Raw genomic sequence first — 27,168 nt, 5'->3', positions numbered from 1 at the left:
CTTTAAGTAAAGTGGAAAGGTCTAGGGTAAATGTTGATAATGGTAGCCATAGGCACATATGCCTTTTTCTTATTTAATTTCCTTTTATTTTATTTTAACTAGGATGGTGATAAGAGGGGTGAGTTTTAGGGTTTAAGTTTATTTCAAACTACTATAACAATCAATCATGGCAGTAGCACAAGAATTAAACAAGATCACTATGTATCATACTTCATTTAATAAAAGTTTTTGTTGGTTCCAAAATTTGGAACTAGGGGAAATTCATTTGTTTTGTTTTGAAATTTTTGGGATGTTACAAAGAGCCCGCGGATATCTTCTTCATAGCGTTCGAGGACGTCTTCAATGTATTTCACTGAAACGGCTCGACTATAACTTGGTCCGCCTATACGCGATCAATCTTCAGATGAAGATCAACAGAGAGAGACCCCCCACATCGCAGTAACGGATCCCTACTACATGCGCGATAGACAGCTCCAGGACGGCTCAAGACACGGACCAAGGCGGTGCGGTACCTCCAGAGCTTCATGCTCATGAACAAAGAGAAGAACACCATTCTTCTGCCTGTCTTTCCGGAGTAAGTACACATCCGCTCACGGCCGTTGTAACTTATGCTTTCTTATATATTTCTTCCATTTTCGATCCTTTCCAACATTCCATTTCAATTGCATGTGTTGAGCAGGGACAAATACTGCACACTCGTCATCCTTTGCCCGAAGTGGTCACTAGCCTAGTATTTCGACTCGTTGAATACGACGACGAAGAAAGACTACACGAGAATAAGGGGTGTTCTCGATGAGGCTATCCTTGGCTACTCAAAAAATGGAGGCACCTTCGACAAGAAGGGGCAATATATCAGGCCGGACACTAAAGAGCTCGGGTTCAAGCACGTGATCGACTTCCCTTGCATCAAGCAGCCAGCTGGCAGCATTAAGGAGGCCTTCTATGTCCTCCATCACCTTAAAGGGTTTGTCGAGGATGCAGAGATGATGTGTCTGCCACCTAGTCAGCGAGGTCCCATTAAAATGTTGGGGAGATCAACGATGCTGATCTTAGAGAAGACTTCCATCGCATCCAAGTAAAGCTATCGGAAATTATCGTACAAGATGTATCCAACGGATCGGAGCTCTTACACCAACTCAGAGGGTTGTGTAAGAGGGATATCGAAGAACGCCTACATAGGCAGGGTGATGGAAGGACGTGGACAACGAATGACTTGTACAAATCGTTCCCGGAGCCGCTCAAGAAGACGTCTCGTTGACCGAGGCCGGTGTGCCTAGCATTACTTTGAATCGATGGACAATGTGTACTGTGTTGTAAACTAAACTTGCTTAATTTGCTCGAAACGGTCGTTGTTGTTGGACTTCAATTACTATTGTAGTCATTGTTGTTGAACTTGATTACTTATGTGATACCGATGCTGTATGTATTTTAGGTTTATTATTATTTCCTTGCTTTAATTCTTGTGAATATGTATGCATGTGAACCCTCTAACTCTTTCCATTGCATTATATACTAATATGCCTTGTGTCCATAGAGATGACGTACTACGTCGTGTTCGAGGGGCGGGTTCCAGGAGTGTAGGAGGAGTGGGAGGACTGCAAGAAACAGGTGCACAAGTTTAGCGGCAACTGCTATAAAGGGTACCCGACTAGACACGAGGTGGTTGCCAAGTGGAGGAAGCACCAGTCGAACAGGAGCAAGATGAAGATGAAGATCTTTGTTGTGCTCTCGCTCTTGCTCACCATCGTCACGGCGGTACTCTGTTTCATCCTAGTGTAGGCAGCGACCGATGTCACTTCATTTGTATCTAGAGATGATGAACTTAATTTGCATGGATTATGAGTTGTATGGAGCTGTATGTATAACTCGATCGGGCTCTAAGTAATGTGATGATGATGTATAATGTTGCTATATTATATATGTACATATTATATCTGTCTATATTATATCTGTCTATATTATATCTGTATATAACTGTATACTGTGTATGAAACCTATATAAAACCTGTATAATACAGCAGGCAGTAAAAAATCGAATATGCCTATACATTATTCTGTGGCCCAGCAAAAAAAAACAGCGGCGCATGGGCCGGTGCGCCACAGAAACCTTATTTCTGTGGCGCACTGTCTTTAGTGCGCCACAGAAAACCTTAATTATGTGGCGCATGAGCTGGTGCGCCACAGAAACCTTATTTTTGTGGCGAAGTTTCTATGGCGCACTGCCCATGCGCCACAGAATGTGGTTTTTGGTGCGCCACTAATGAGCCTTTTCGTACTAGTGGCCAGGCCGCGCCTAGGGCTGGCGTGGCCACCCTGCTTCCTCTATTCGACCCCCCTCTGGACTCCGTCTTCGTTGCAGTAAAATATTGACTTCGGCTTTTGTTTCGTGCAATTTCGAGAATATTTCATGTACAAATTTTCTGAAATACAAAACAACAGAAAACAGGGAACTGGCACTGTGGCATCTTGTTAATAGGTTAGTGCCCGAAATCGTATAAAAGTGCAACGAAGTGTAATATAAATTGGTGTAAAACAAGTATGGAGCATAAAAAATTATAGATACGTTTGAGACGTATCAATGCCCTCTGTTGCCAACAAGAAAAGATAGGGGGCTCGAAGGGGTAAAACTCTTTGTACACTCTCCATTAACAAGAATAGAGAACGAAACAGACGTGACCAACCTCATGATCATATCCACCCACAGGCGGTGAAATCCCACGTGAATCATGATTTCTCGTAGGTAGATCCACTCCACTCGATCATAGGCCTTTTTCATATCCAACTTCAAAGCACAACACCTCAACTATTTCACTTTTTTCGTTTCATAAAATGTAAGCATTCATACGCTATGATGATGTTGTCCGTGATCAATCTGCCCGGTACAAAAGTTGATTGCTCTTCCGAGATAATCTCTGGCAAAATCTCCTTTAGCCTATTTGCTGCAACCTTCGATGCTATTTTGTAAATCACATTGCATAAGCTTATAGGTCTAAATTGTCCCAATTCCTCCGGACTTGCCACTTTGGGATGAGTACCACAAATGTGTTATTAATCGCAGCCGCATCATCTGCTCCCCTCAGAACCCGCAACACACATGCGGTCACCTCTGCTCCAAAGAGCTCCCAGTACCTCTGAAAAAATGGGCGGGAAAACCATCCGGCCCCGGTGCCTTTGTAGGGAACATCTAGAAGAGCGCCTCTTTTACCTCACTTTCTTTAAAGGAAGCGAGTAGTCTGTTGTTCATCTCGGAAGTAACCTTACTGGGTAATGTCTCAAGTACCGCTTGCATGTTCTCAGTCCCTTCCGAAGTATACAGTTGCTAATAGAAAGCTGTAGTCATATTCCTCATCTCACTATCGTCATTTGTAAAAAGCCCATCGCTCTTTTTCAGCTGAGCTATTTTATTTTTCTTCTTCTTCCTCTGGCTTGCTCTCAAGTGGAAAAATCGTGTGTTTTTGTCTCCAGCTGCTAGCCATTCAATCCGTGAGCATTGATGTCACATGATCTCCTCCCTATGGTTGAGCTCCACGATTCTATTTGTGACTTTTATCTCTGCATGTGAAGGGCCCAACCTGGACGGATCTGCCTGTAGAACTTCCAACTCTCTTGAGTTTGCTCAGCTCTAGTCTTACGTGACCAAAAGTTGACCTTTCCCATCCATCAAGATGACCAGGGAAGCTCGACAATTTATTTTGTAATTCACGCACATTCCGCGCCTCACCTTCATCCTGCCATACTTGGGAGACTATAGGTGAAAAACTCTCATGATCCTCCCACATCACTTCATACCTGAACCGTCTTTTCGCACTTCTATGATTGTGCCCTGCCTGCTGCCTCCATGTAAGGAGGATTGGGGCATGGTCTGATGCTTGTGTCGTTAAGTTTTTAACCGTCGCCAGTGGAAACCGTGAACTCCACTCCGACGTTGCAAAGGCCCGATCAAGATGCACACGGCAAAAGGAGCCACCCGCAACTTTTTTCTCAAAGGTCCAGCTCCGACCTTCAAAGCCTAGATCATTAAAACCACATACATCCGCCATCTCTCGGAAGCCTGCTATCTGTGCCTGAATTCTCGCTTGTACTCCAACATGTTTCGACTGATGTAAAACTTCATTAAAATCTCCCATGCAAGCCCATGGTAGACTTGTTGATGATTTGATAAACTTCAACATATCCCAAGTTTTGTATCTTTCACTGGTCTGTGCCTCCCCATACACGCAAGTTAACCTCCAGGGCAAACCATTGGCCTCTGTTATAACTGTATCAATGTGATATTGCGAGTACGGTAAAATCTCTACCTTTTTTTCATTATTCCAAAAAATACCAATTCCACCACTACGGCCGGAACTGCTTACAGCAAATGCCTTATCATACCCTAACGTATGCCTAAGTCCTTCTACCCTGGATCTATGCACCTGAGTCTCAATTACAGATAGAACCGGGGGGCAAAGGCCCTCGCGAAGTCGGGAAGTTCCTTCACTGTCGCGGCATTGCCAAGACCACGACAGTTCCACGTTGCACAACTCATTGCTGCGCGCGGCACTCCGCTCGGGAGCCCGCCTCTGAATTTTCCACGCCTTTGCTCTTTTCTCCAGCTTCCACATTCTTCTTCTGCCTCTTCTTTTCCTTCGGGGGAACATACTGAGGTGGTGGCGGAGGAACTGGAACTGGAACAATGGCCATACTCCCACCCTGCATATCGAGCTGCCGCTGCACTGTAGGCTTCTCCACCGGCAGACTCCCCGCTAGATTTGTTGTTTTAAGCGGGCTTGACGCCGTATCAGCCAGCGCCTCTTCATCATCATTCATCACGCCAGCATCACCCGAGTTACGCTTCCCAAGAAGCAAGCTATTATTGACCAAGCCTTCCTTCTGCTTCCAGACATCGGTGGGTGCACCTCCCCGTGCACTGCCCCGCCCAGCTTGTCCACCTCCACGTCTAGCCGTACGACCACCACGATCACCCATGAAACTAGCTGAGGACACTATATATTGGTAATTTTATGTTGGTAGTAGCATATTTCTAATATCTCTTTTTCTTTTGAGCCTCAACTAGGATACAAGTTGTAGAATCTGTTCGGACAAACAGGCACACACACCACACTCACGCACACCACAACTCAAACCCCACCTATGTGTCTAACTAGACCTACAACCCTATCTACTCCACATCCTGAGAAACTTCCGAAGTCACCGGCTCCGGGAACGGCGGGCACGTCGTTCTCGCCTGTGGTCCATTGACGTGTGTGAGGCATCACCAAATTTATTCCACGAGACACCACAAATTCGTTCCCAACAAGAATCAAACTTGGGTGGGCTGAGAGCTCTCCCAACCCCTGTGCAACGTGCGCGTCTCTGATAGGGTTCACTCGAGAGAGAGGAGGATGTCTGGGCTATCACTGGGATAGCTGGGCTGGGCTCGTCCTACTCGACGCGTACGGGATTAGTGAAATTAATTAGAGGGATAGACGGGATTAGTAGGACCGGATTAGTGGGATTGCTGGAAAATTCCATCCCACTTGAAATTTTACCTGCAGTACCCGTGACAGGAATCATGCTCCAAACGTCAAACTGATAACGGTGCTAACCTCGGATTCTCTGCTCTGGTCAATCATTCCTACGTGTCTGCATCCGATTTACGACCAGCTGCATATGGGCGGTAGGTGACTGAACCTGTTAGTCGCAAATCAATCAATATTGTTATGCGTCATGTTGGGCATAGATTGTCTCACCATGTTGGACGCCAAGTCGATTTTGTATACCATCAAAAATGCCAATGAGCAGACACATACGATACGACGCAGTAATAGCTGGCAGGAAAAATGTGGTCCCTAACCTCAAGTTCTCACTGGAGAAGCTCAAGAACAGAGAAGGCAAAGCTCGAACGAGAGAGAGAGTTTGCGTCGCGCTCAACAACTTGCGACTTTTCTGATTGTATTTCCTTTCTCTTATTCTGATTACAACGCACACGATCTGTGATCCACTACGTCCGTGCCATCCCACGAACGGACCAAGTCATGTGTAAGAAGCGCTCCGAGTTTGTTAAGCAAAACGAGGAGCGTGTCTACTGTCGAAACTGACGAAAACAGGAAAATTCAGAAAGCAGTAAACTAAAACCCTATGTTGCGTCTGGTTTATTCAACAAACTCCCCCTAAGCCAGATGCAGCATGATTACTACACCTCCACGATGTTGATCTTCTCACGCAGCAGCTGAAACCTGACACGCCCAAGTGCCTTGGTGAAAATGTCGGCGAGCTGACCAACCGTGCTGATGTAAGAGACAGTCACAGTTTCATTTTCCACGCAGTCCCGAATGTAATGGTACCTTGTATCGATGTGCTTGCTCCTGTCGTGATGAACTGGGTTATTGCAGAGCTGAATCGCGGCTTTGTTGTCCACGTTCAGGTTGGCGACGAGAGGATCAACTCCTAGCAGATCGCCCAGCAATCGCCCAAGCCAAACTCCTTGGCATGCCGCAGATGGCTGCGGCGACATATTCCGACTCACATGATAACAGCGAAACTCCTCGCTGCTTCCGACACTGCCACGATACCGGACAGGTTGCCGAAGAAGAAGAGAGTCCCGCCGGTACTCTTCCGATCATCCAAATCACCGGCCAGGTCTGCGTCCACTGTATCCCACCAATTCTGCGACGCCAGCCGAGGTGGAGTAGCGACAGCCAATGTTCGGGGTCCCCGCTATATAGCGGAGAAGATGCTTCACCATGCTCGGATGCTCCGTCGTGGGAGCCTCCATAAACCTGCTCGCCATGCCGACGCTGAAACTGATGTCAGGTCGCGTATGGACAAGGTAGCGGAGACTGCCCACTATGCTCCGGTACATGGTGGCGTCGACCGGTGGATTTGAGCTGTACTTGGACAGCTTTAGTCGAGGCTCCATAGGGTACTGGACGCTGTTGCAGTCGCCCATTCCAGCCTTTTCAAGGAGCTTGCTTGCAAAAGCTGTTTGCTTCGAGTGATGAGTCCTGGTGCCCGGCTCACCTCAATGCCGAGGTACAACGCAAGCAGCCCGAGGTCACTCATTTTGAATCTGCTGCACATCTCTTGTTTGAACCGACCGATCGCTGCCTTGCTTGCACCGGTCCACGATCAGATCATCCACGTACACCCCGAGGAGAAGCCGATCATCCTTCTCACCTCGGGTGTAAACAGCATTCTCCGAAGCACTTCGCTTGAATCCAAGAGCCACCGGAACAGAGTGAAGTTTCTTGTTCCGGGCTCTAGGTGCTTGACGGAGGCCATATAAAGCTCGTGCGGACGCATCACCTTGCTAGAGTTTGCTCCGACGATGAAACCCGGCGGCTGGCACACATATACTTCCTCGCCCAGCTCCCCGTTCGAAACGCAGTCTTTACATCCATGTGATGTACCTCCCACTGAAATTGTGCAGCCATGGCGAGAAGGAGGCGTACAGAATCTAGTCGCGCAAGCCGGGGCAAAAACCTCATCGAAATCAATTCCCGGGCGCTGCACGTACCCTTTTGCCACAAGCCTGGCCTTGTGCTTCAGAACACGACCGTCGGCGTCTCGCTTCAGCTTGTATACCCACTTCAGACCTATGGGTTTCGACCTGGAGGGAGGTCCATCATCGTCCATGTTTCATTCTCCTCAATGGACGCGAGCTCGTCGCGCATCGCTCTGCCTCCACGCTTCTTCGGCCTCGGCTTCGGCAAGAGTGACGAGCTCACCGGATGGCGTGAGCGATGGTCGCTCCGTCCTTCCAGGATTGTCCGCGTCGGGATCATACAAGTCCAGGACGCGGCGGTAGCGGTGCACCACGTCATCATCGTCCTCAGCGTCCGGGTCATCCTCATTTGCTGGTGGTGGCGATACGAACTCCACTGTCCGCTGTGGCTGCGGGACAGCGGAGGTTGATGCATACGATGACGGCGGCGTTGCAGTTGTAGGAGCCATCGTTGGTGTTCTTGGCTGAGTCGCCGCGGTTGAGGGCGAAGGAGTCACGGACGGTGGAGGTTCAGCAGCCTCTCCGGCAGCCGAGGATGGTGGTTGCGGTAGCACCCAACTGTCAACGGCGAGAGTGCTGCCGTCATGCTCCCCCAGTCCCAAGCTCTGGTCTCATCGAACACCACGTCCCGAGGCACATGAACCCTCTTCTTGGCAGGGTCGTAGAGCCGATACGATTTGCCGCCAGGCTCGTAGCCTAGCATGACCATAGGTCTGCTCCGATCGTCCAGTTTCTTGAGGCCCGGCCTCGTCTCCTTCGCGAATGCCCTGCAGCCAAACACACGCAGGAAATGCACGCTTGGCTTCACCCCATACCAGGCCTCATGAGGTGTTCGTCCATCGAGACTGCGTGTCACAGACCTGTTCAACACGAACACGGCCGTGTGCGCAGCTTCCCCCCAGAATTTGGCCGGAACACCCATCGCCTTGAGCATGCACCTTATCGCGCCCACCACTGTCTGGTTGCGACGCTCGACCACTCCATTCTGTTGCGGGGAGTATGGAGCGGTGAGGTGGCGCTTGATCCCTAGATCGGCGCACCATTCAGCGAGCTCCGTCGCCGTGAACTCCCCTCCGCGGTCTGTCCGCAGAACCCGCAGGGGGCGCCGTGACTCCAGCTCCGCTTGTGCCTTGAACCGCCGTATCGCCGTTGAGGCCTCGTCCTTGGTCTTCAGCAGGTATAGCCACATGAGCCTACTGAAATCGTCCACGAGGAGAAGGAAATAGCGGTTGCCTCCCTCCGTCATTGGCGATATTGGCCCGCATAGATCGGCGTGTACTAGCTCCAGAGGCTCGGTGGCACGAAACTTGGCCACGGAAGGGAAGGGTGCACGACGATGCTTGCCCACCAGGCATGCCTCGCACATCTGCTCGACGTGGGAGATTGTGGGCATGCCACGGACCATGTCCCTCTTGGACAACTTCTGCAGAGCCTCGAAACTCTGGTGCCCGAAACGAGCGTGCCAGAGCCAGGCTATGTCGTCGACGTGAGCTGCTAGGCATATCGGCTTCACGATCTGCAACTGCACAATGTACAGCCTGTTCCGTGCCCTTGGCACCTTTGCAATGAGCTTGCGTTCCGTGTCACGGATGGTCATGAAGCCATGCTCAACGTGCGTGGGACAGCCGATCTCGTCAAGCTGCCCAATGCTCACGATATTGGACTTCAGCTTGGGAATCCAGTAGACCGCGGTGAGCGCCCGGTGTCGCTCGTCATCGATGGCAAAGAGCACTGTGCCGCGCCCGTGGATGTCGACGACGGAACCGTCGCCAAAACGCACCTTGCCAGTGATGCGCTTGTCCAGCTCGGAGAAGACATCCTCTTCGCCTGTCATGTGATTCGAAGCTCCCGTATCGAGGTACCACGAGGCGTCGAGGTCGCCCGAATCGCGGCGAAGTTCGACTCGCGCCCGCTCCTCATTGAGGAAGACTTGCTCCCCCATGGGCGCGGCGGCCACGGCTGTTGCCGCGGGCACCACAGCCTTTCCTGACGCCACGACCTCGGTGACGGCAGAGTCGAGCTCGATCACAGTGGCCATGAAGACGCTATGATCGCCGTCGTCTTCCTGCACGAAGTGGGCGGCCTTGGCGGCCTCATCACGCTTTTTCTTCCGGCAATCACGAGCCCAATGCCCCTTCTTCTTGCAGTAGCGACACTTGTCCCGATCCTCATCGGCGGCTTCCCCGCCCTGGACTGGGGTTTTGGTCTGCGGCGACCCGGTCTTGCGAGGCGCGTTGTTCACGCCGCGATCACGGCCACCGCCCGATCCGCTCGAACCGGAGCCGCCGCTCCGATTCTGCTTCCTCTTCTCCTCCCACTGTTGTTCAGTGAGCAGGAGTTGTCCGCCGGAGTCGGTCTGGTCTCCTTCCAGACGTTCCTCTACGGCGCGCAGGTGGCCAACGACCTCCTCGACACGGTGAGGGTCGCTGGATCCATGAGCGTCTCCATGCTGAAGGCAATCGCACGAAGCTTTTGGGAACGACGGACGTAAACTTTCGACTACCTTCTCCTCGTCGCAGGCATCGCCAAGTGACCGCATGGTGGCGGCGAGATTGGAGATGCGGAGGCCGAAGTCCTCGACGCGTTCCCCTTGGTTGAAGGAGATCGTCTCGAACTACGTCCTCAACCGCCGCACGCGCGTGTCACGCACGCGGTCGGTTCCTTGGTGCTGCACCCGTATGGCCTCCCACGCGGGCCTCGCGGAGCCTTTGCTTATCAGCATTGGGTGCATCTCCTCCGGGGTGGAGCGCAGCAGCGCCGCCGGGGCCCGCTTGTCCTCCCGGCGCGAGATGGCGACGTCCTCGATCGCGTCCCGCAGTGAGGCTGCTCGCATGTTTACCTCCATGACCATGGCCCAGTTGGTGTAGCCGCCGCGCTTGAGCATCGGGAAGACGAGGCCCGCGCCGCTGCCGCCGCCGCCACCCACCTCCCGGATCACCTCCCATTGGACGACGACCTCCCCGCCGCCATGCCGAGCCCGGCTCCGTCCCCGGCTCGGCCGATCGCCGTCGCCGATCTCGCCGGAGGAGGGGTCCGCGACGTGCGGCTGCTGATTCGAGTGGAGGTGGAGTCGGAGCCGTGCGCCGGTCACCCGACATCTTCCGGTCCCGCTCCGATACCAATTGTGGTCCCTAACCTCAAGATCTCACCGGAGAAGCTCAAGAACGGAGAAGGCAAAGCTCGAACGAGAGAGAGTTTGCGTCGCGCTCAACAACTTGCGACTTTTCTGATTGTATTTCCTTTCTCTTATTCTGATTACAACGCACACGATCTGTGATCCACTACGTCCGTGCCATCCCACGAACGGACCAAGTCATGCGTAAGAAGCGCTCCGAGTTTGTTAAGCAAAACGAGGAGCGTGTCTACTGTCGAAACTGACGAAAACAGGAAAATTCAGAAAGCAGTAAACTAAAACCCTATGTTGCGTCTGGTTTATTCAACAAAAAATACATCCATCGATTTCAATCGTTTTGGTTAAGCTAGTTTCGTCTCTAGTAGCTTTGCTTGCTGGTTGCACAGGTCCAAGAATCGACCAGGCCGTCAAGCTAGCTTTGCACGTCGTGCGACAGAATTCGATCAGCTTTAGGTAAAGCAAAAAAAAAAAAGCCGAGCCCGGCCCAACACCATGTGCCCGGAAGAATTTCCACCTGGTCATCGTCATCGTTAAGCCAGGAACAATTACCGAGTATCAACCACGTTACACTTGGCATACAAGGACCAGCGGGCAGCGAGCCAACAAAGAGAGTCTGCTCACCCCGTCTCTCCTTTCAGCCGCCGCATCAACCCTAGCCGCCTCCAGTTCATCCTCCTCCATAGATTGGTTCCCCCTCCTCCGGTCGGCTTCGCCGGCGTCAGGAGGAGTGGGGAACCCGATCTATGCGTGGAGTTTCGAATAAAAGTATTGTTTTCATTAGATTATATTAGGATTTTGGTAGCCGCCTTTTTGGTGGTTTCCCCTCAATGGAGATGGCATCGTCTGCAATAAGTGATCTTCGGCCTATGGTTCGGCGATGAGATCTTCTTCCCGGCGTCAATGGTGGTGTTGAACAATCACAATTTTCTAGGTATGGGCCTTCAGATCTTGCTTCGCCAGATCGATTTTGGGTTTTTGTCGTTGTTGCCACGAGGAGGATTATCCTCGCAGTTTTTGTCCCGGCTGCTACATCCTCGACAATGGTGATTCGTACTCTCGACTCTCCATCGACAACGACAAAGCTAGTCGGTTATTATTCCCTGACATACTGGTGTTGGTACTCTTGCCGATGTTGTATGACTGCTTTAATGGTTGCGTGCGTGCACGCAGCCTTGGCATTGCGGCTCAAAAAATTATGGGAGAACTTTTGTCGGTATCTACAGGTCTATGGTTCGTTATCTATCTTTGGCTGCCTTCAGAAGAGTACAAGATTGTGTTCTGGAAGAAGAAATAAATTGAAGACCTCGAAGATTTGTTACTATGTTTTAGACTTTATTTTGTAATCGTTGGAGTCAGTTCATGTATCTCTACCATGTACTATTTGTTGCTATGAATATATGTGGTATTGATTGTCAAATATAAGGACCAGCGGGCAGCGGCATAAATGTACCAGAGGCAAGCGGGGAGACATGGTGCACATGGTCCACCACGACAAGCGTGGGGCACTTGGGCGGACATTTGGTAAAGAGTCGTCGATGCCGAGCTTTTTTCCTTTACCAACTGATTTCTCCGACACACACTTTATCAGAGAGTTTTACTAAGTGCCTGAGAAAATACGGCTCGGCAAAAAAAACACAACATCTGCAAGGGATAAGTGTTAAACATTAATTCTTTTTTTGTTTTTTTTTTGAAATTAAACATTAATTCATCAGTCCTAATGTAACAGGGGATGGCTAAACCAGGCAGCTCTTGAAAAATTGCACTTGAAGAATAAATGAAGATCATTCTCCTCCATATCACATCTAGAGCAAAGTTTAGTGATGTGTTTTGAGTATTTACCTGCTCGAGCTCTAGTTGGAATTGCTTTTCGAAGAAGCCTCGGTCAAAAGGTTTGTACCCGTGGAGTTACCTGCTTGTTTTGCCAAATCCTTGTCAGCAAATCAATTGTTGCCTAGTTGACCCCTCTTGGTTTTGGTTCTCAATTTTCCTGTAAAACCTGAAGACATGCTTTGCAAGCACTTTTAGTGTTGCATTTACCTGTAGGTGTTAGCTTCCAACAAAGCGTATCTTTTTCTTGAGTTGCAAACTTGCAATGATAGGCGTGTTATTAATTTCCGATGCCATGGGAGCCTGGAATAGAGTATCAATGAGCTGAGAGTTCCAAGCTTGATGATTCAGTAGCCAGTAGCCACAGATCCTTGACTTGAGCTGGATAAGTAAAACCTGCAGGCTGGATAATTAAAGCGCATGCTGGATAATTAAAGCATCATATACTTGATTCCAATTTTAAACCATGGTGTTCTCCAAACAGAAATCTGCCTCTGTGTAGTTTGATAGAAAGAATAGGCTTTAAGAATTGGGAGGATTTTGATAATGGAGGCCCAAAAGGTCGATTTTGGAGCATTTGAATTTGGACGCCAATTGAGGAGTCAGGAAAATATTTGGATTTAAGAACAGCCTGTAGGAAGTTATTTTGTTTATCAGCGATTCTCCACACTACCTTGAGAATAAGAGCCTGATTCACAGTTTGAAGATTTCTGGTACCAAGACCTCCTTCACTCTTAGGAGCACAAATATCCTTCCAAGCTCTAAGACAGAGAGCTCTGGAATTTGTTTCTTCTCTAACTCCAATCCACCGGAAATTCCTAATAATTCCAGCCTTGTAGGTTTATATGAGCTCTAGTCTCGCAGCGTGGGAGAGTTTATCAGCCTTGTAGGTACTGAGCTTGGACTTAAATTTGTCAAGAACAAAATTATAGGCTGAAGCACTTTCCTTTGCTAGAAGGATGCGAGGATGTCCAAGGTTATTGAAGCTGTTGTCCATGGTTAGGACGGGGAAAACTTGACTGATAGCTAGATCAATATGTTAGCTGAAAACCATTGCAGATTTACTCCAATTTGGAGTTTGCCCACAACTTTGACATGTCCTTCATTTTTTTTAGCCTCTTGCACAGTAGATTGTCCACAAACCAACAGGTCATTTGCAAAAAGAAGCGAGTGTATGGAGAGGCAGTTTGGTCCTACTGTTATACCTGCAAGAGTGCTTTGAACATGGCACGCTGCAGAGCAATAGATACTTCATTTATAGCAAGCAAAAATATTAAGGGGCCAGGGGACATCCTTGCTTTATGCCTCTGTTACCTTGGATCTTTGCAAACAACTAGCCATTAATGACAGCAGAAAAAGTCAGCGAAGAAACGCAAGCATGGATTAAATTAATAAAATAACCACGCAACCCTTTATGTGCAAGCGCCGAGACGGTGAAATTCCACTCAAATCTATCAAAAGCTTTAGCCAAGTCAATTTTTAGCATGAAAGATTTATTTTTCCAAGAGCTTAAGGCAAAGGAGTGAGTGATTTCTTGAGCAAGAATAATGTTGTTACTAATTCTCCAAGTTTCAATAAAAGATTGTTACGAAGGATAAACATAATTCGGCTTGTGAGGATTGAGTCTATTAGCAAGGCATTTAGCAATAATTTTGTAGACGACATTGTAAAAGGACAAGCTTTTTGGGAATAAGAGCGGTAAGTCGATTGTGCTTTAGTAGAAACGTAGGAGGTAGTAATAGCAGGCAAGAGAAATCCATTAATCCATTTTGATCGTTTTGGTTAAGCTAGTTCTGCATCTTGTACTAGCTTGTTTGGAGGTGCAAGAATCGACCAGGGCATCAAGCTAGCTTTGCAGGTGCTGCGTTCCAGAGGAGACAATTCGATCAGCTTTAGGGAAAACAAAAGCCGAGCATCGGCCAACACCACGTCGCCATCATCATTAAGCCAGAAAAAAGTAAGACTGTATGTGTGTGTTAGACGGAGAGAGACGACAAGTAATTAAAAACACGACCAATCTCTATCCTGCTATAAAAGTGCACCGATATAGGAGTTGGGAGCACAACCAACCTCATACACTGCATCCAACTATCAGAGCACACAGCCGCCATGGACGCCAAGCTGATGGTGGCCACAGAGGGGGGCAATGTCAAGAAACTGAAGGATCTGCAGGAGGAACAGGATGCCATGGCGGCGACAAGCAAGAAGCCTTCCAATGAGGACGAATCCCCTGCAGCTAGCATCAATCCCCTACTGCTGGCATCGGCACGCGAGGGCTCCTGGGAGGCGCTGAATGCCCTTCTCGAGAGGGCCGACGCACAAGCACAACATCCACCAATGGAGATTCTTCCTACTCATGAATATCTTGAGTTGCTTGCGAGTGGCAGCAGCGCCCAGGGAAGAGTTGCTGCTCGTGATGTAGAAGAAGGCGTCGACCACCATCCTGCTGCTTCGCTTGCAGCTGGAGCACTCCTCAAGGGAGTAACTCCTGATGGGGATACCGCACTACATGCGGTCGCCAGGAGTCCCAAGGGTGGCCAGCATTTCCTGAAGTTTGCCGGCATCATCTACGACAGAGACAGGGCCCTACTGTTTGAGAAGAATCACAAGGGAGACACACCCTTGCATTGTGCCGCCCAAGCTGGGAACTTCCAAATGGTTTCTCATCTCATTGATCTAGCTGGACGTGAGGGAGCCGACAGGAAGCTCGAGCTTTTGAGAATGGAAAATAAGCGTCACGAGACGGCCCTGCACGAGGCTGTTCGAATTGAACACGGTAGACTTCTGGACCATATTAAGGACAGGCGAGCTTTGTTTGATGCTGACGGCCCATCAGAAGAAAGGCTTAGAGCTTTTGTAGATCAACAAGAAAAAAAGACTCTAGTCAAGCTGCTAATGGGTGCTGATCCCGAATTGGCTAATTATCCTAAGGACGGCATTTCACCGCTGTACCTAGCCATCTTGCTGGAGAAGAGTACCATTGCACTGACTCTATATTGTAAGAGTGATGGCAATCTCTCTTACTCGGGAGGAGATGGACAAAATGCCTTGCATGTTGCGCTTCTTCGAGACCCAGACACAGGTACCACTAAATGCATCTATTTTTAGCATATTACTTTTCAGCAACATTGATTGTAGTTTGTACCAATAAGTTACCATGGCTTACAATATACAATTAGGTGGATTTTTAATTTACGTATACCCCTTTTAGTTCACTTGCTTTGTCACAATTTTTACCTATCTATTTTTGTCTGCTTTTAGGATATATCGTTGCGCATCTATAAAATAGCACAATGCCTAGTGCAACGCTGGATATGTCTTTTAATCATCTTTTTTATAACCGAATGTGTTGTTTGTATATGTTATCAGATTAGTACACATCATAAGTTGGTTGGCACATCTCCTGTGTATATGATTTTTTTAAAATAAAGCCATAACCTTAACATGTTTTGGCCAAATATAATTTAACGGAAGACACTTGTCGATGACGATATATGGGACCAGCTTGTATGCCTATGGCATATGAACCTATAACCCCATCTAGCCTGCTACGACTAAGAGCAAGAACAATAAGAAAGCTAGCTGCTTGCTATAAGCCCATGCCACGTCAGCTACAGTAAGCATACAGCCACCATACTACAATGGGCTGGCTTTTAGGCTGGCTATTGGGTTAAGTAATAACTGAATGTGTATATAACCTCCTCGAAATAGGCATTCGCCCCGCTTTATAAATAAAGCCGCAACGGCCGAACCGATACAAGGTGGAGAGGAGAACCTCTTACAAAGCAGATCAAAGGATAAACAAAAAAGAACAAGGAAAACCAAAACTAGCGACGGCATTGGAATAGACCGAGTCGAGTCGGGGCTCCACAACGACGCCCCCAAGAGGGTAACGACGCATTACGCCGCCGTCGTCGAGACCGCGAGGTCTAGGGTTTTCACCCGGAGCCGTACCGCGGGGAGGGTACCCACAACGACGCCCCCAAGAGGGTTACGACACCCGCGGGCATCGCCGTCGTTGGCGCCTTGGCGCCGAGCTTTCGCCGGAAGTAGCCTCACACCACGCCCGAGAACTCAGCCGCCCGCTGCCCCCTAGGAAGGTTCCCAAACCACGATCTGGGAGCTGCCACAACCGAAGTGCCGCCAACACCAGGATCTCCCGCCGTCCGCTCCACGCCATCCTCATGGCCGAAGAGTGAGACCACCACCACCGCAACGTTGCTCGCCGTAGAGCCAACCGCGCAGTCCACCTTCCAGGGCCGCCGCCCCGGCATCCCACTAACTCGAGCCCATGGCCTAGCCACAACACCGCATGGCCGGCGGATTGGACAGGGCAGGCCGACACATAGCCAACAGCCATCAGGCCAACGGCAGTCAGGGGAGGGGATCCGCCCTCCGCCACGCGAGGTGACCGTCGTCCGGACGCAGTAGCACTACCAATTAGGCCAAGATCATGCCCAGCCGCCTGCTAGGTCTCGATCAAGTCCCATTAGTTGTGTCGCCACGCTGCTACACCCATGCCGCCTAAGCCATCTATCTGCAGCTCCGTCCCAAACCTAGCCAAGTCGCCCCCAACCTAACCGCAATGTGTTAGCCAGGTACCATGCGCAGCGTCACCGCGACCTCACTCCCCGCAAGACAGCCATGGCCAAGGCCGCACACCGCCGCAAAGAAGCACCCTCGCCGCAACGCCCGGGGACATCACCGCGTCGTTACTGACACCGCCACGCCGCCGATCGAGCCGGTCACTTTGTCGGCATCCAAGATCTCGCCTTTGAATGGCAGCAAGGCATCCCAACGACCTTCCCGGACGAGAGAGGGGTCGGACGCCGCGCTGCCAGGGCCGCCGGATCCGGGCCCGCCCGGCCCGGACCTAGCACGAGCAGCAGTGCAACAAGGGGGCCGCCCCGCCGGCTGGCCGTCTCGAGACCCTCCTGGCCCTGGACAAGGCCCGCGGTGCCCAGATCGGAGCCCAACTGGCCCCAATCCGGGCCGCGCCGCCAGCAGGCCCCCTCCACCGTCGGCCTCCGCTGCCGCCCATGGCCACGCACTGCGCCCGCCACCGCCTCCGCCTGGAACCGCCGCCGTCATGCCCTGCCACCACCGCCGGACCGAGCTCTTGAAGCCCCGAGGAGCACCGCCGCCAGCCGAGCCTGCCCCGCGCATACTCCCTCGCGCGTGGGTGAGAGAGAACCCACCGCCGCCGGCACCGCGCGGGCTTTGCCCGCCGGCGCTCGCCGGCGGCGGCGGGGGAGGAGGGGAGGAGGAGGGGTGGCGGCGCGGTTGGGGCTAGGGTTCGCCCCGGTCGCCCGCGGGGGACGACGCGGAGCGATACCGTTTCGGTCCTGGTCTAGTGTGATTCTTCCGACTCGTCAATGTGTATATAACCTGCTGTGATCCACCGTAAAATGCATCTTTGTGGTCATTTTAGGCAACGTACATATGTACCATCCTCTCCATCAAGATATACCAAGGGAAACTGATTAATAAGCAAAGCAACAATCAGATGCTACATGAACCGTAAAGACACTTGAGCACTAAGTGAGTCCGAGAAAGTTTTTACCAAACATAACACTAAACAAGATCTCCGGCAAACATCCAAAACCTAGGTCGAAGAAGAAGACGAGACTGAATTCTGAACTAAGATTGAGGACCTGAGAATGAATATACATATATCTATATCATCCCAATGACAACGAGGAAGAAACTAACAGCACATACCACCATGGCACACTTAAACATTACATGACACTTCAGAAACAAACATTAACCAAACAAAATATCCGATTCCCGGCAAACATGACTTCAGTTTGTCTCGATGACGATAAAGGCACCCATTTTTAGAATCTTGGTAGCTGGTACACCATTTGCATCGGCAACTTCAGCCACTGTATGGAAACAAGAAAACAAGGACAAGAGCTAAATATTGAAACAGTAAAGTAGATTGCTATGTCACCAAACTGTCCAAAATAGTTAACTATCTGCACAGTTTAAGTGTAATTGGACCATTGACTACATGATTCTGCACTTCCTGCGTGATCTTGAATTCCGGCACAGAAAATTTGGCAGATCAAATAGAATTCTCAAGCAATGATACATTCCCATTTTAGAACATGCATACATCAGCATTCCACCATGATTTTACTTCCTACTGTAGATAGTTTGTAGGACTATAGCTATTTAAATATGTCAAGCTCTGTTTTCTACTACTTAATCTTCAGTTTGTTAGATAAATTTCTTGCAAAGAAACAATTAAGATTGAACAACTTTCAGAGATGAATACATGAAAACCTGATTCCTAGAACCATTCGAAAGAAAAAACCTGATTCATAGATGCAACATAAGAAGATGCTGCTGCATTTAGATACATGAAAACAGAACTTTTGTCCATCTCTGACCGTGGTCACAAACTGCAGTATTTTGTTAACACTTGATCCTACTAGGCACATTGCCATCGAGTCAGTATCTTCTACTTTTAATTTTCTAACACCCAAAATACCATCGCTAATCACGTTGCAAGTATCATACAAAGAAATGACACCACGAAGGGCATCATATTGTTCAGATTTGACGGAAACAAAGACACAAGTGTAGCGACTAGCAGACTGAGCGTAGATGCATCAGCAATTAAGAACGCATACCATGCTTGTGGCAAGCCAAGGTGAGGCGCTGCCGGCAGGACGAGATGAGGCGGGGACGGAAGGACCTCCAGATTCTCCGGCGCACGCGTCCTTTTGGACTGCTTACCCATCTTCTTGGTGCGGCGCCGGCGACAAATCTGGGGTTGGGAGGTGGCGATTTGTGCGTGACTTGGAACCGCAGTCCTTGGCTTCACGGGATATTTGCAGTCTTCTTCGATTTCGCGCGCAAGAGGCGATACGAAGCGCCCGCTGGCTTCTCTCTCCTCTCTTCTCTCGCCTCCAGCTGGGATTTCGGTGACGTGGATTGTTTTATAGCCGGCTGACTAGGTTCTATTGTACATGCTCTAAGGGCGGCGCGACGCATTTTATTGTCCGCGCGTCCGTTTGCGTCGCGCAGCGGACGCTCAAATGACCGTTTTCGTCCGCGCGTCCGTTTGCGACTGGGGTTGGCTTTAGCGGCCCGACGCAGTTTTTTCGCTTTTTCATTTGAACATAGTTCCAAATATTACAAATTGGAAGATTATTTTACACAAACTAATAAATAGTTTGGAACATGGTTGACACAAATATAAATATTTTAAAAATAGAAACCAGTTGTGTTGATTTCCGTATGTTCGCTGCCAAGAAAGTACTTTCGAGGGCACACCCAGTCACCCAAACTGGAAAATCCAGATGGAGGCATGACGGTGCCCTTGTTGGTTCTACCGAGGAAGAACAGACAGAAACCTTCCACTACTGGTTTCCTCTGACCCGTAGCCAGATTCGCTGCAAAGAAAGAACACTCTACGTTCTAACTATCGGAGTCCGACGCGGATTCGCCGGTGTGGTAGTGCCTGCGGCAGGCCGTGTCGTCGAACACCTTGACGACCATCTCACCGTCTCCCTCGTAGAGGAAGGTGAGCTGGCAGCCGGGCTCGAGCGCGAGGTCACGGGCGAACTTGCCCCACCCGGTGTGCAGGTACACCTTGCCCTGCCCGTTGAACAGGACCTCCACGGTCCAGCGGCAGAAGTTGCAGCTGGGCTCCCGTAGCTGCAAATGCGCCGGCTCGACGCCATCGAAGAACTCGGCGAACTTGTCCGGGAGCCGCTTGATGCCGAGCGGGTCGTCGTCGATGCGGAGGAGGAACTCGAAGCAGCGGTCCTCCACGGCGGAGGAAGACGAAGAGGCGCAGGCGACGGCGAGCGTGGGGCTGTAGCTGCTCCACCACGGCGGCCCCTGCCCCGTCCCCGGGGGCGCCCAGGGCCGCGGCCTCGACTGCCTCGCCGACCACCAGGACCCGCCATGATCTTCCTCGCAGGCCTGGCTGCGTCGCAGGAACACCTAGGCGGCGGAACGGTTGAGCTTTGTGGCGGCTAGGGTTTCTTTGGAGGAGTGGATGAGGAAGAAGAACGCGCGCCCCCTTTATATAGGCCGGAGGCATGCGGTGGCCGCGGGACGCGTGGCGACGCCATTAACGTGGTTGGCGGAGGTGGGTTGCGGCCGCTCGGCAGCCGAGGCATCGTCATTAACGTGGCGCAGACTGCCGAAGCGACGCAGCGGCGCCAGTCGCTGGCGCATTTGAGAAGACGCATCGACGCAGGGTCGCTGCCAGGCGGGCCCGACGAAACGTCCGCCGGATACGAGCGGACACTTTCGGCGTCCGCGCAGTGTCCGCAGAGACGCATCCGAGGCGCATATTTGGGCCAGGTTTGCATCTCCGCGGATGGCCCGATCACTTTGCGTCGCCCCGCTGGAGGTGGTGCCAGACGCATTTCCGGTCGCGGCGGATGAAAACGGTCGCTCAGCGTCCGTTTGCGTCGCGCCGTTGGGATGCCCTAAGGCCTAGGCCACTATTGGACTCCACCAACCTACGTATTGTGTGGCACCTAGACTCTAGACAAAACCAAGATTTCCTTGAAGCATGCTATGGAAAAATATTTACCAAGTCTGGGTGTGAGAGGCGGAGAGATCTACACGCACAGGAAGAGGTCACCCAAGGCCAACGCCTATACAAAGGGGAAGATGATGACGGGGCAAGAGATCGAACTTCACACATTATGCCTACGCCATCGACAACACCCATCGTATGGCCTTGAACCCTAGATCAATCCATGCTCGCCGAGTTAGTCCTTTGACTCACCAAGAACCCGAGGTAGGATTAGGGCTTTCTCCCATCAGATCAGGGGCTAACCAGGGGAAATATTCTTACCTGTTGGGGTGAGCAATCTTTCTATGCATATAAACGTCCCCTCATGATCTTTGGAGTATGGTTGCCGAGGATCCTACAAAAAATTGCTCAACAATCGTGAATGTTGCTATAATTTTCAGCGTGTTGTAGCCATTTAATTTAAAACAAACTATTTTGTAGGGATAGTTATAGGAAACTTTATGCTAGCACCAAATTCGCTACCATGCAAGCAAAAGTGTTATCCATGATAGGAAGCTTTCACATCTATGGTTTCTTCATATTTTTTTTGTCTGATCTGATGACCTGATCACCATTTCTCTGGTATATCGCCAAGCATGGCATAATGGGTTGGTATATATATTCGCTTCTTTGATTTTAAAGCTAAATTCATGCCAATACTAGGCTTACCTCCCACTCCCCACGTAGATGTACATGTTTCTCTTTTGTCGCAGCAAACACGTAGATGTAGATGTACATGTTAAAGGTGCATGTAACCGGTGCATGCATTAGTTTGCTTTACATTTTAAAGTCAGCTTATATCTCCGGAGTCAAGGTCAAATTAATTAAGATTTAAGTTAGGGTCTAGCACACAAAGGGCTGGATATTTCACCTTTTAGGGGGAATTAATTGTTACGACACTTTTTTTTTTGCGAGAAATCCACCGATCTATTAATAATCATCAACAGTAGTACAAATAGCCCAAAAAGTAAAAGAAATTACAAATTGGTACTCGGACCACCTAGCGACGACTACAGACACTAGCACGAGCCGAAGGCGCGCCGCTGTCCTCGCCCCTCCATCACCGGAGTCAGGCAAAGCTTGTCGTAGTAGAGCTTGTTGTAGTAGACAGACGGGAAGTCGTCGTGCTAAGGTCCCAAAGGACCAGCACACCAGAGCAGTAACCATCGCCAATGATGACAACCATAGATCGGAAGAGACTGACATGAAATCACACCAACTAACACGAAAACCGACCGGATCCCAGGAGATCCGACGGGCAAACAACTCCACGCGCCCTCCATCAGCGCTACATGCACCACCGGAGCGAGGATAGGGCGGGGAGGACCTTATTCTGACTTCAGGATGTAGCCGCCGCCTCACCATCCCAAAAAAGAGACTGAAAAGCAAACTAAATTAAGGACGAAAACTCCCCGCCGGCGAGGGACCGTGATCCACCACACCTCCAAGGCCCCAAGGCCCCCGGAGGTGAAGCGGACCAGCGGTATCGCCGGTGAGGAGGACGGAACCCTAGATGGGTTTTGTAGCTTCTTGCGCCGCCTCCTGATTGTTTCCGCTGGGTATATTGTTACGACACTTGACGTTGTTGTTATCTTATATACTAATGTAGATTCATGATTTAATAAACGCCCAGTTCTATGTGATGTTATTGAGAATTATGATAATTCCTACATGATTGAGTGCGTGCATTGCCAGCTTTTTTTGATTTACTAACACAAAAAAGCATATTCTTCACAGTGATGATAGAGCTCCTAGTGCATTGGAAGAAAAGCCTTTCTACACTAGTCGACAAAGATGGGAGTACACCGCTTCATTTCGCTGCATCACGGGTTTTTCCGATTGCCTGGTATAATACGGTCTTTTACGTGTCCAAAGATAAAAAGATAACCTGGCAATGTTTCCCGTGGATTCCGAATCTGGAATTTGAGCTCCTCATTATAGTATACAAAGCGAACCGTGTGGCACCGTATCAGGCAGACAAGAACGGATCTTTTCCCATACATGTGGCTGCCTCCGTAGGTTATAGAGGTGCCATAGAATTTTTCCAGCGGGAGTGTCCGGATAGCTTTGCGTTACGCGACGCGAAAGGAAGAACATTCCTTCATGTAGCGGTCGAGAAAGGAAGAGTAGACATAGTCTCATATGTATGTCTACATCCATCTCTAGCTTGGATTCTTAATATGCAAGACAATGATGGGAACACTGCACTGCACTTAGCTCTCAAGGCTCGGAGCTTTTGGATGTTCTTTCGTCTGTTCAGGAGACTGGAGGTGGATCTGAATCTAACAAATAACGACGGGGAAACTTACCTTGACGTATCCAGAAGTAATCTTCCGTTCGAAATGGCATATACACTGGTAAATAATACACTTTCAAGTTCCCTCTTTAATTAAACAAATCATCCAGAGCACATTTGGTACTCATTATTAATCCATTCCCTGCCCCTTTTTGTTTCAGAACCCTGAGAATCAAATATACAAAGCCTTGCTCTCCGTTATGGCGAACCACGGAGCCCTTCGCCGGGATAAGACTGAGGAAAAGTATAGTCGATGTCCAACGCCCAAGGAACAGGACAAAGAATCAGACAAGCTGAAAGACGCAACACAGACGCTTATCGTTGTTTCAGTCCTAATAGCCACAGTGGCGTTCAGTGCAACTTTTGCCCTTCCTGGAGGTTACAGAGCCGATGATCATACTAATGGAGGTACGCCAACACTTGCTGGGAGTTATGCTTTTGACGCGTACATGATGGCCAACGCATTAGGTTTCACCTGCTCCACAATAGCTACCGTTGGCTTCGCGTTTGCTGCAGCTCCCATGTGTGAGTTGAGAATCCGCAAACTCAACTTTGTCCCGTCCCTGCTTTTGCTGTCAAGTTCACTCATATGCATGACTATTGCTTTTGCGCTGGGCGTGTATATGGTGCTAGCTCCGGTTGCTCGTAACACCGCTGTCGCGGTTTGCGTTATTGCTCCAGCCGTATTTCTATTCCCAAATATGACGGATTTTTTTAGATATTTTATTCTTGCACGATTTATTAGGTTAGAGCCATTGCAGATGATTGCACGGTTTCTACAGATATGTGTCCTTGCACTATGGCCGTTCATAGTCATCTTTGGTTGGGCCGTGTTGGCAAGGATCCTCCACCACCGCTAGGTCGAAAGCATGTGTTTGTCCAGAACCGGTTTCGTGGAAGTATTTGATGTCTATTCTTGTGGGTTGCACACTTTCGTCCTGTAAGACCGATTGAATTTGTAAGTCTTGATCATTGTCACAATATTTTCCTAAATACATAGCTCCATGTATTATGCACCTCAGCTTGTGTTAGACATAATGTATTCTACGCTATACCACATGGAGTAGTAGTCCACCGGTATACGTATTCTTTGTATTATGCCACGATGGGGGCTTTTCCCATCCATATAACACGAAGCATGAACCCCGTACAGGGCATCGTTGTTAGTTGTAATAGTCTGTACCGTATACGGTATTATATCTTTCCCTGTACATGTACAAGACTTGGTCTTTGCACCTCCTATATAAACATGTAACCCGTATGGACTCAAGTACGGTTCGACTCATTGTCGCGAACATGGTATCATAGCGACTCTTCCATTGACCTAGCTGCCGCCGCCGCCGCTCTTCAGCCGCCGCCGCCGCCGTACAAGCATCCACATCGCCGTGCCGCTGAGTTAATCCTCTTCGCCGCCGGCATACACACATAGACAACAAATCAAAACCACAACAAATCCAAACCCAAAACCAGAAACCAAAAACCCATCCAAGATTCCGATCTCGCCGCCGTGAAGATTCCGATCTCGCCGCCGTGATCGCCAAACACCACAAAACCCCACGTCTGTCTTCCTCGATCGGTGACTGCTCGCGATCGACATCCTACTGAGCTCCTCTCCGTCGCTGCTGTTTGTTTTCGTCGCCACGCCTCGTCACCTGTCGCTGAAAACGCCGCAGATCCCCACATACGATCATGAGTTCTTCATCATCTGCTTCCACCTTGGCCGCTGCTCTGGGTAGCCCACCGTCCCAGCACCTCACACGGAACAACTTCTTACTATGGCAGGCTCTGATCGTCCCTGCGTTTCGCGGTGCCAATGTCATGGGCCTGCTTGATGGCTCAGATGATGCACCTGCCAAGACCATCGAAGTGGATGACACTAATGGGAAGAAGGTACAAGTTGACAATCCCGCATACCTGACTTGGATAGCTCGTGATCAGCAGGTGCTGCGTTTTCTACTCAATTCGTTGTCACCGGAGATTCTCTCTCATGTTCTTGGCATGGACACTACAGCCATGGCCTGGTCTGCCATCAATGCTATGTTCAAAACAGCCTATCGTACCAAGGCGCAACATCTGAGGGAGAAGCTCAATGATACCAAGAAACTCACCATGACAGCTGACCAATACTACACCAAGATGAAAGGCTTTGCGTCAGAACTATCTGCCCTTGGGAAACCGGTTGGAGATGATGAACTACTTAGTTACCTTCTGCATGGTCTAGACAAAGTTGAATACAACTCCCTTATTACATCAGTCCATGGAAATTCGAGTACTACTATTGATGATTTCTATGAGCAACTCTGTGGGTATGACATGCGCAATGGTGTTGAGGAGAATGGCATGTTTGTCTCTTCTGCCAATCTTGCTCGCCGTGGATATGTACCACCACGTGGCCGCACTCCGCCTCCTCCCTCTCGTGGTTACTCTCCTCCCCCTCGTGGTGTGATGATCGCTATCGTGGAGGTGGTGGCCGCTACCGTGAGCGTGATGATGATCGTTCCTGGAGACGTGATGACCGTCGTTATGATGATCGCCCTGGAAACGTGATGACCGCCGTGATGATGATCGCCGTGCTGACCGCCGTGATGAGCGCCGTGACAGGCGCAATGATGGTGGTGGTGGGCGCCGCGATCGTGTACCCACTAGATATGTTAACACCGAATGCCAAATCTGCAAGAAACATGGCCACCCTGCAAGTGAGTGCTGGTGGCGCTATTCTGATGACAAGAAGAAAAGAGATGACGCTGAAAAGGGAGCACACCTTGCATCCTATGGGGTTGACACAAATTGGTATGCTGACTCTGGTGCTACTAATCACATTACCAGCGAGTTGAACAAGCTTCTCATCGCCAACAAGTACCATGGGCAAGACAATATTCGCACTGCTGAAGGTACAGGTATGCACATTAGTCACATTGGTAATTCAATTTTGCGTACCCCTCATGGTTCCTTTGATCTCAACAATATCCTTCATGTTCTAAATGCATCCAAGAATCTTTTATCTATTCATCGTTTTACTCTTGACAACCATGTGTTTATTGAGTTCCACCCTTTCTTCTTTTTAATCAAGGACCAAGCAACACGAAGAGTTCTGTTTAGAGGCCCCTGTTGGGGCGGTCTCTATCCCCTGGTGCCCATGTTTCATGAGACTGCCAAACACGCCTTCTTCACAATAAAGCCATCATCACCCACATGGCATCGCCGCTTAGGACATCCTTCTTCATTTGTGGTTAAGCAAGTTCTTAGGAGAAATAAAATAGCTTACACCCCAGAGAGTACTCCATATGTTTGTGACTCTTGTCAGGTAGCCAAAAGTCACCAGTTGCCATACCCTGTATCATCTAGTGTCTCTACTGCTCCTTTGGAGCAAGTATTCTCTGATGTATGGGGCCCTGCCCCTCTCTCTGTGGGAAAACATGCATACTATGTAAGCTTTATCGATGATTTTAGTAAATTTACTTGGATATATTTGCTTAGGAAGCGGTCTGATGTTTATCAAGTCTTTCTCAATTTTCAGCAATATGTTGAACGCAAGTTTGATAGAAAAATCGTTACCATGCAAACTGATTGGGGAGGTGAGTATGAGAAATTAAATGGGTTCTTTCAGAAAGTTGGCATTACCCATCATGTATCATGTCCACATGCTCATCAACAAAATGGTTCTGCTGAGAGAAAACACCGTCATATTGTTGAAGTTGGTCTTGCACTTCTTGCAAATGCTTCCATGCCCTTAAAGTTCTGGGATGAGGCTTTTATCACTGCCACCTTTCTGATCAGTTTACTTCCTAGCAAAGTCTTGAATTTTGATACACCCACTGAACGCCTTCTTCATATTACACCAAACTATGATGCCCTTCGAACTTTTGGCTGTGCTTGCT

At 49.6% G+C, this 27,168-nt stretch overlaps 1 protein-coding gene across 1 annotated transcript; it reads left to right on the top strand.

Annotated features, from left to right (window-relative positions):
• The first annotated feature begins 14,555 nt into the window (after positions 1-14,555).
• LOC124677933 (protein ACCELERATED CELL DEATH 6-like) lies at positions 14,556-24,150 on the top strand. Its single transcript, XM_047213871.1, has 3 exons — positions 14,556-15,528; positions 22,732-23,351; positions 23,452-24,150. Exons 1-3 carry the CDS (start codon positions 14,556-14,558, stop codon positions 24,148-24,150), a joined length of 2,292 nt encoding a protein of 763 aa, XP_047069827.1.
• The last annotated feature ends 3,018 nt before the right edge of the window (positions 24,151-27,168 follow it).

This window comes from Lolium rigidum, chromosome 7, assembly GCF_022539505.1.
Source record: "Lolium rigidum isolate FL_2022 chromosome 7, APGP_CSIRO_Lrig_0.1, whole genome shotgun sequence".
Lineage (NCBI taxonomy): Eukaryota > Viridiplantae > Streptophyta > Magnoliopsida > Poales > Poaceae > Lolium > Lolium rigidum.
Note: the sequence above shows the minus strand (reverse complement) of the source record. Positions and strands in the feature narration are given on the sequence as shown.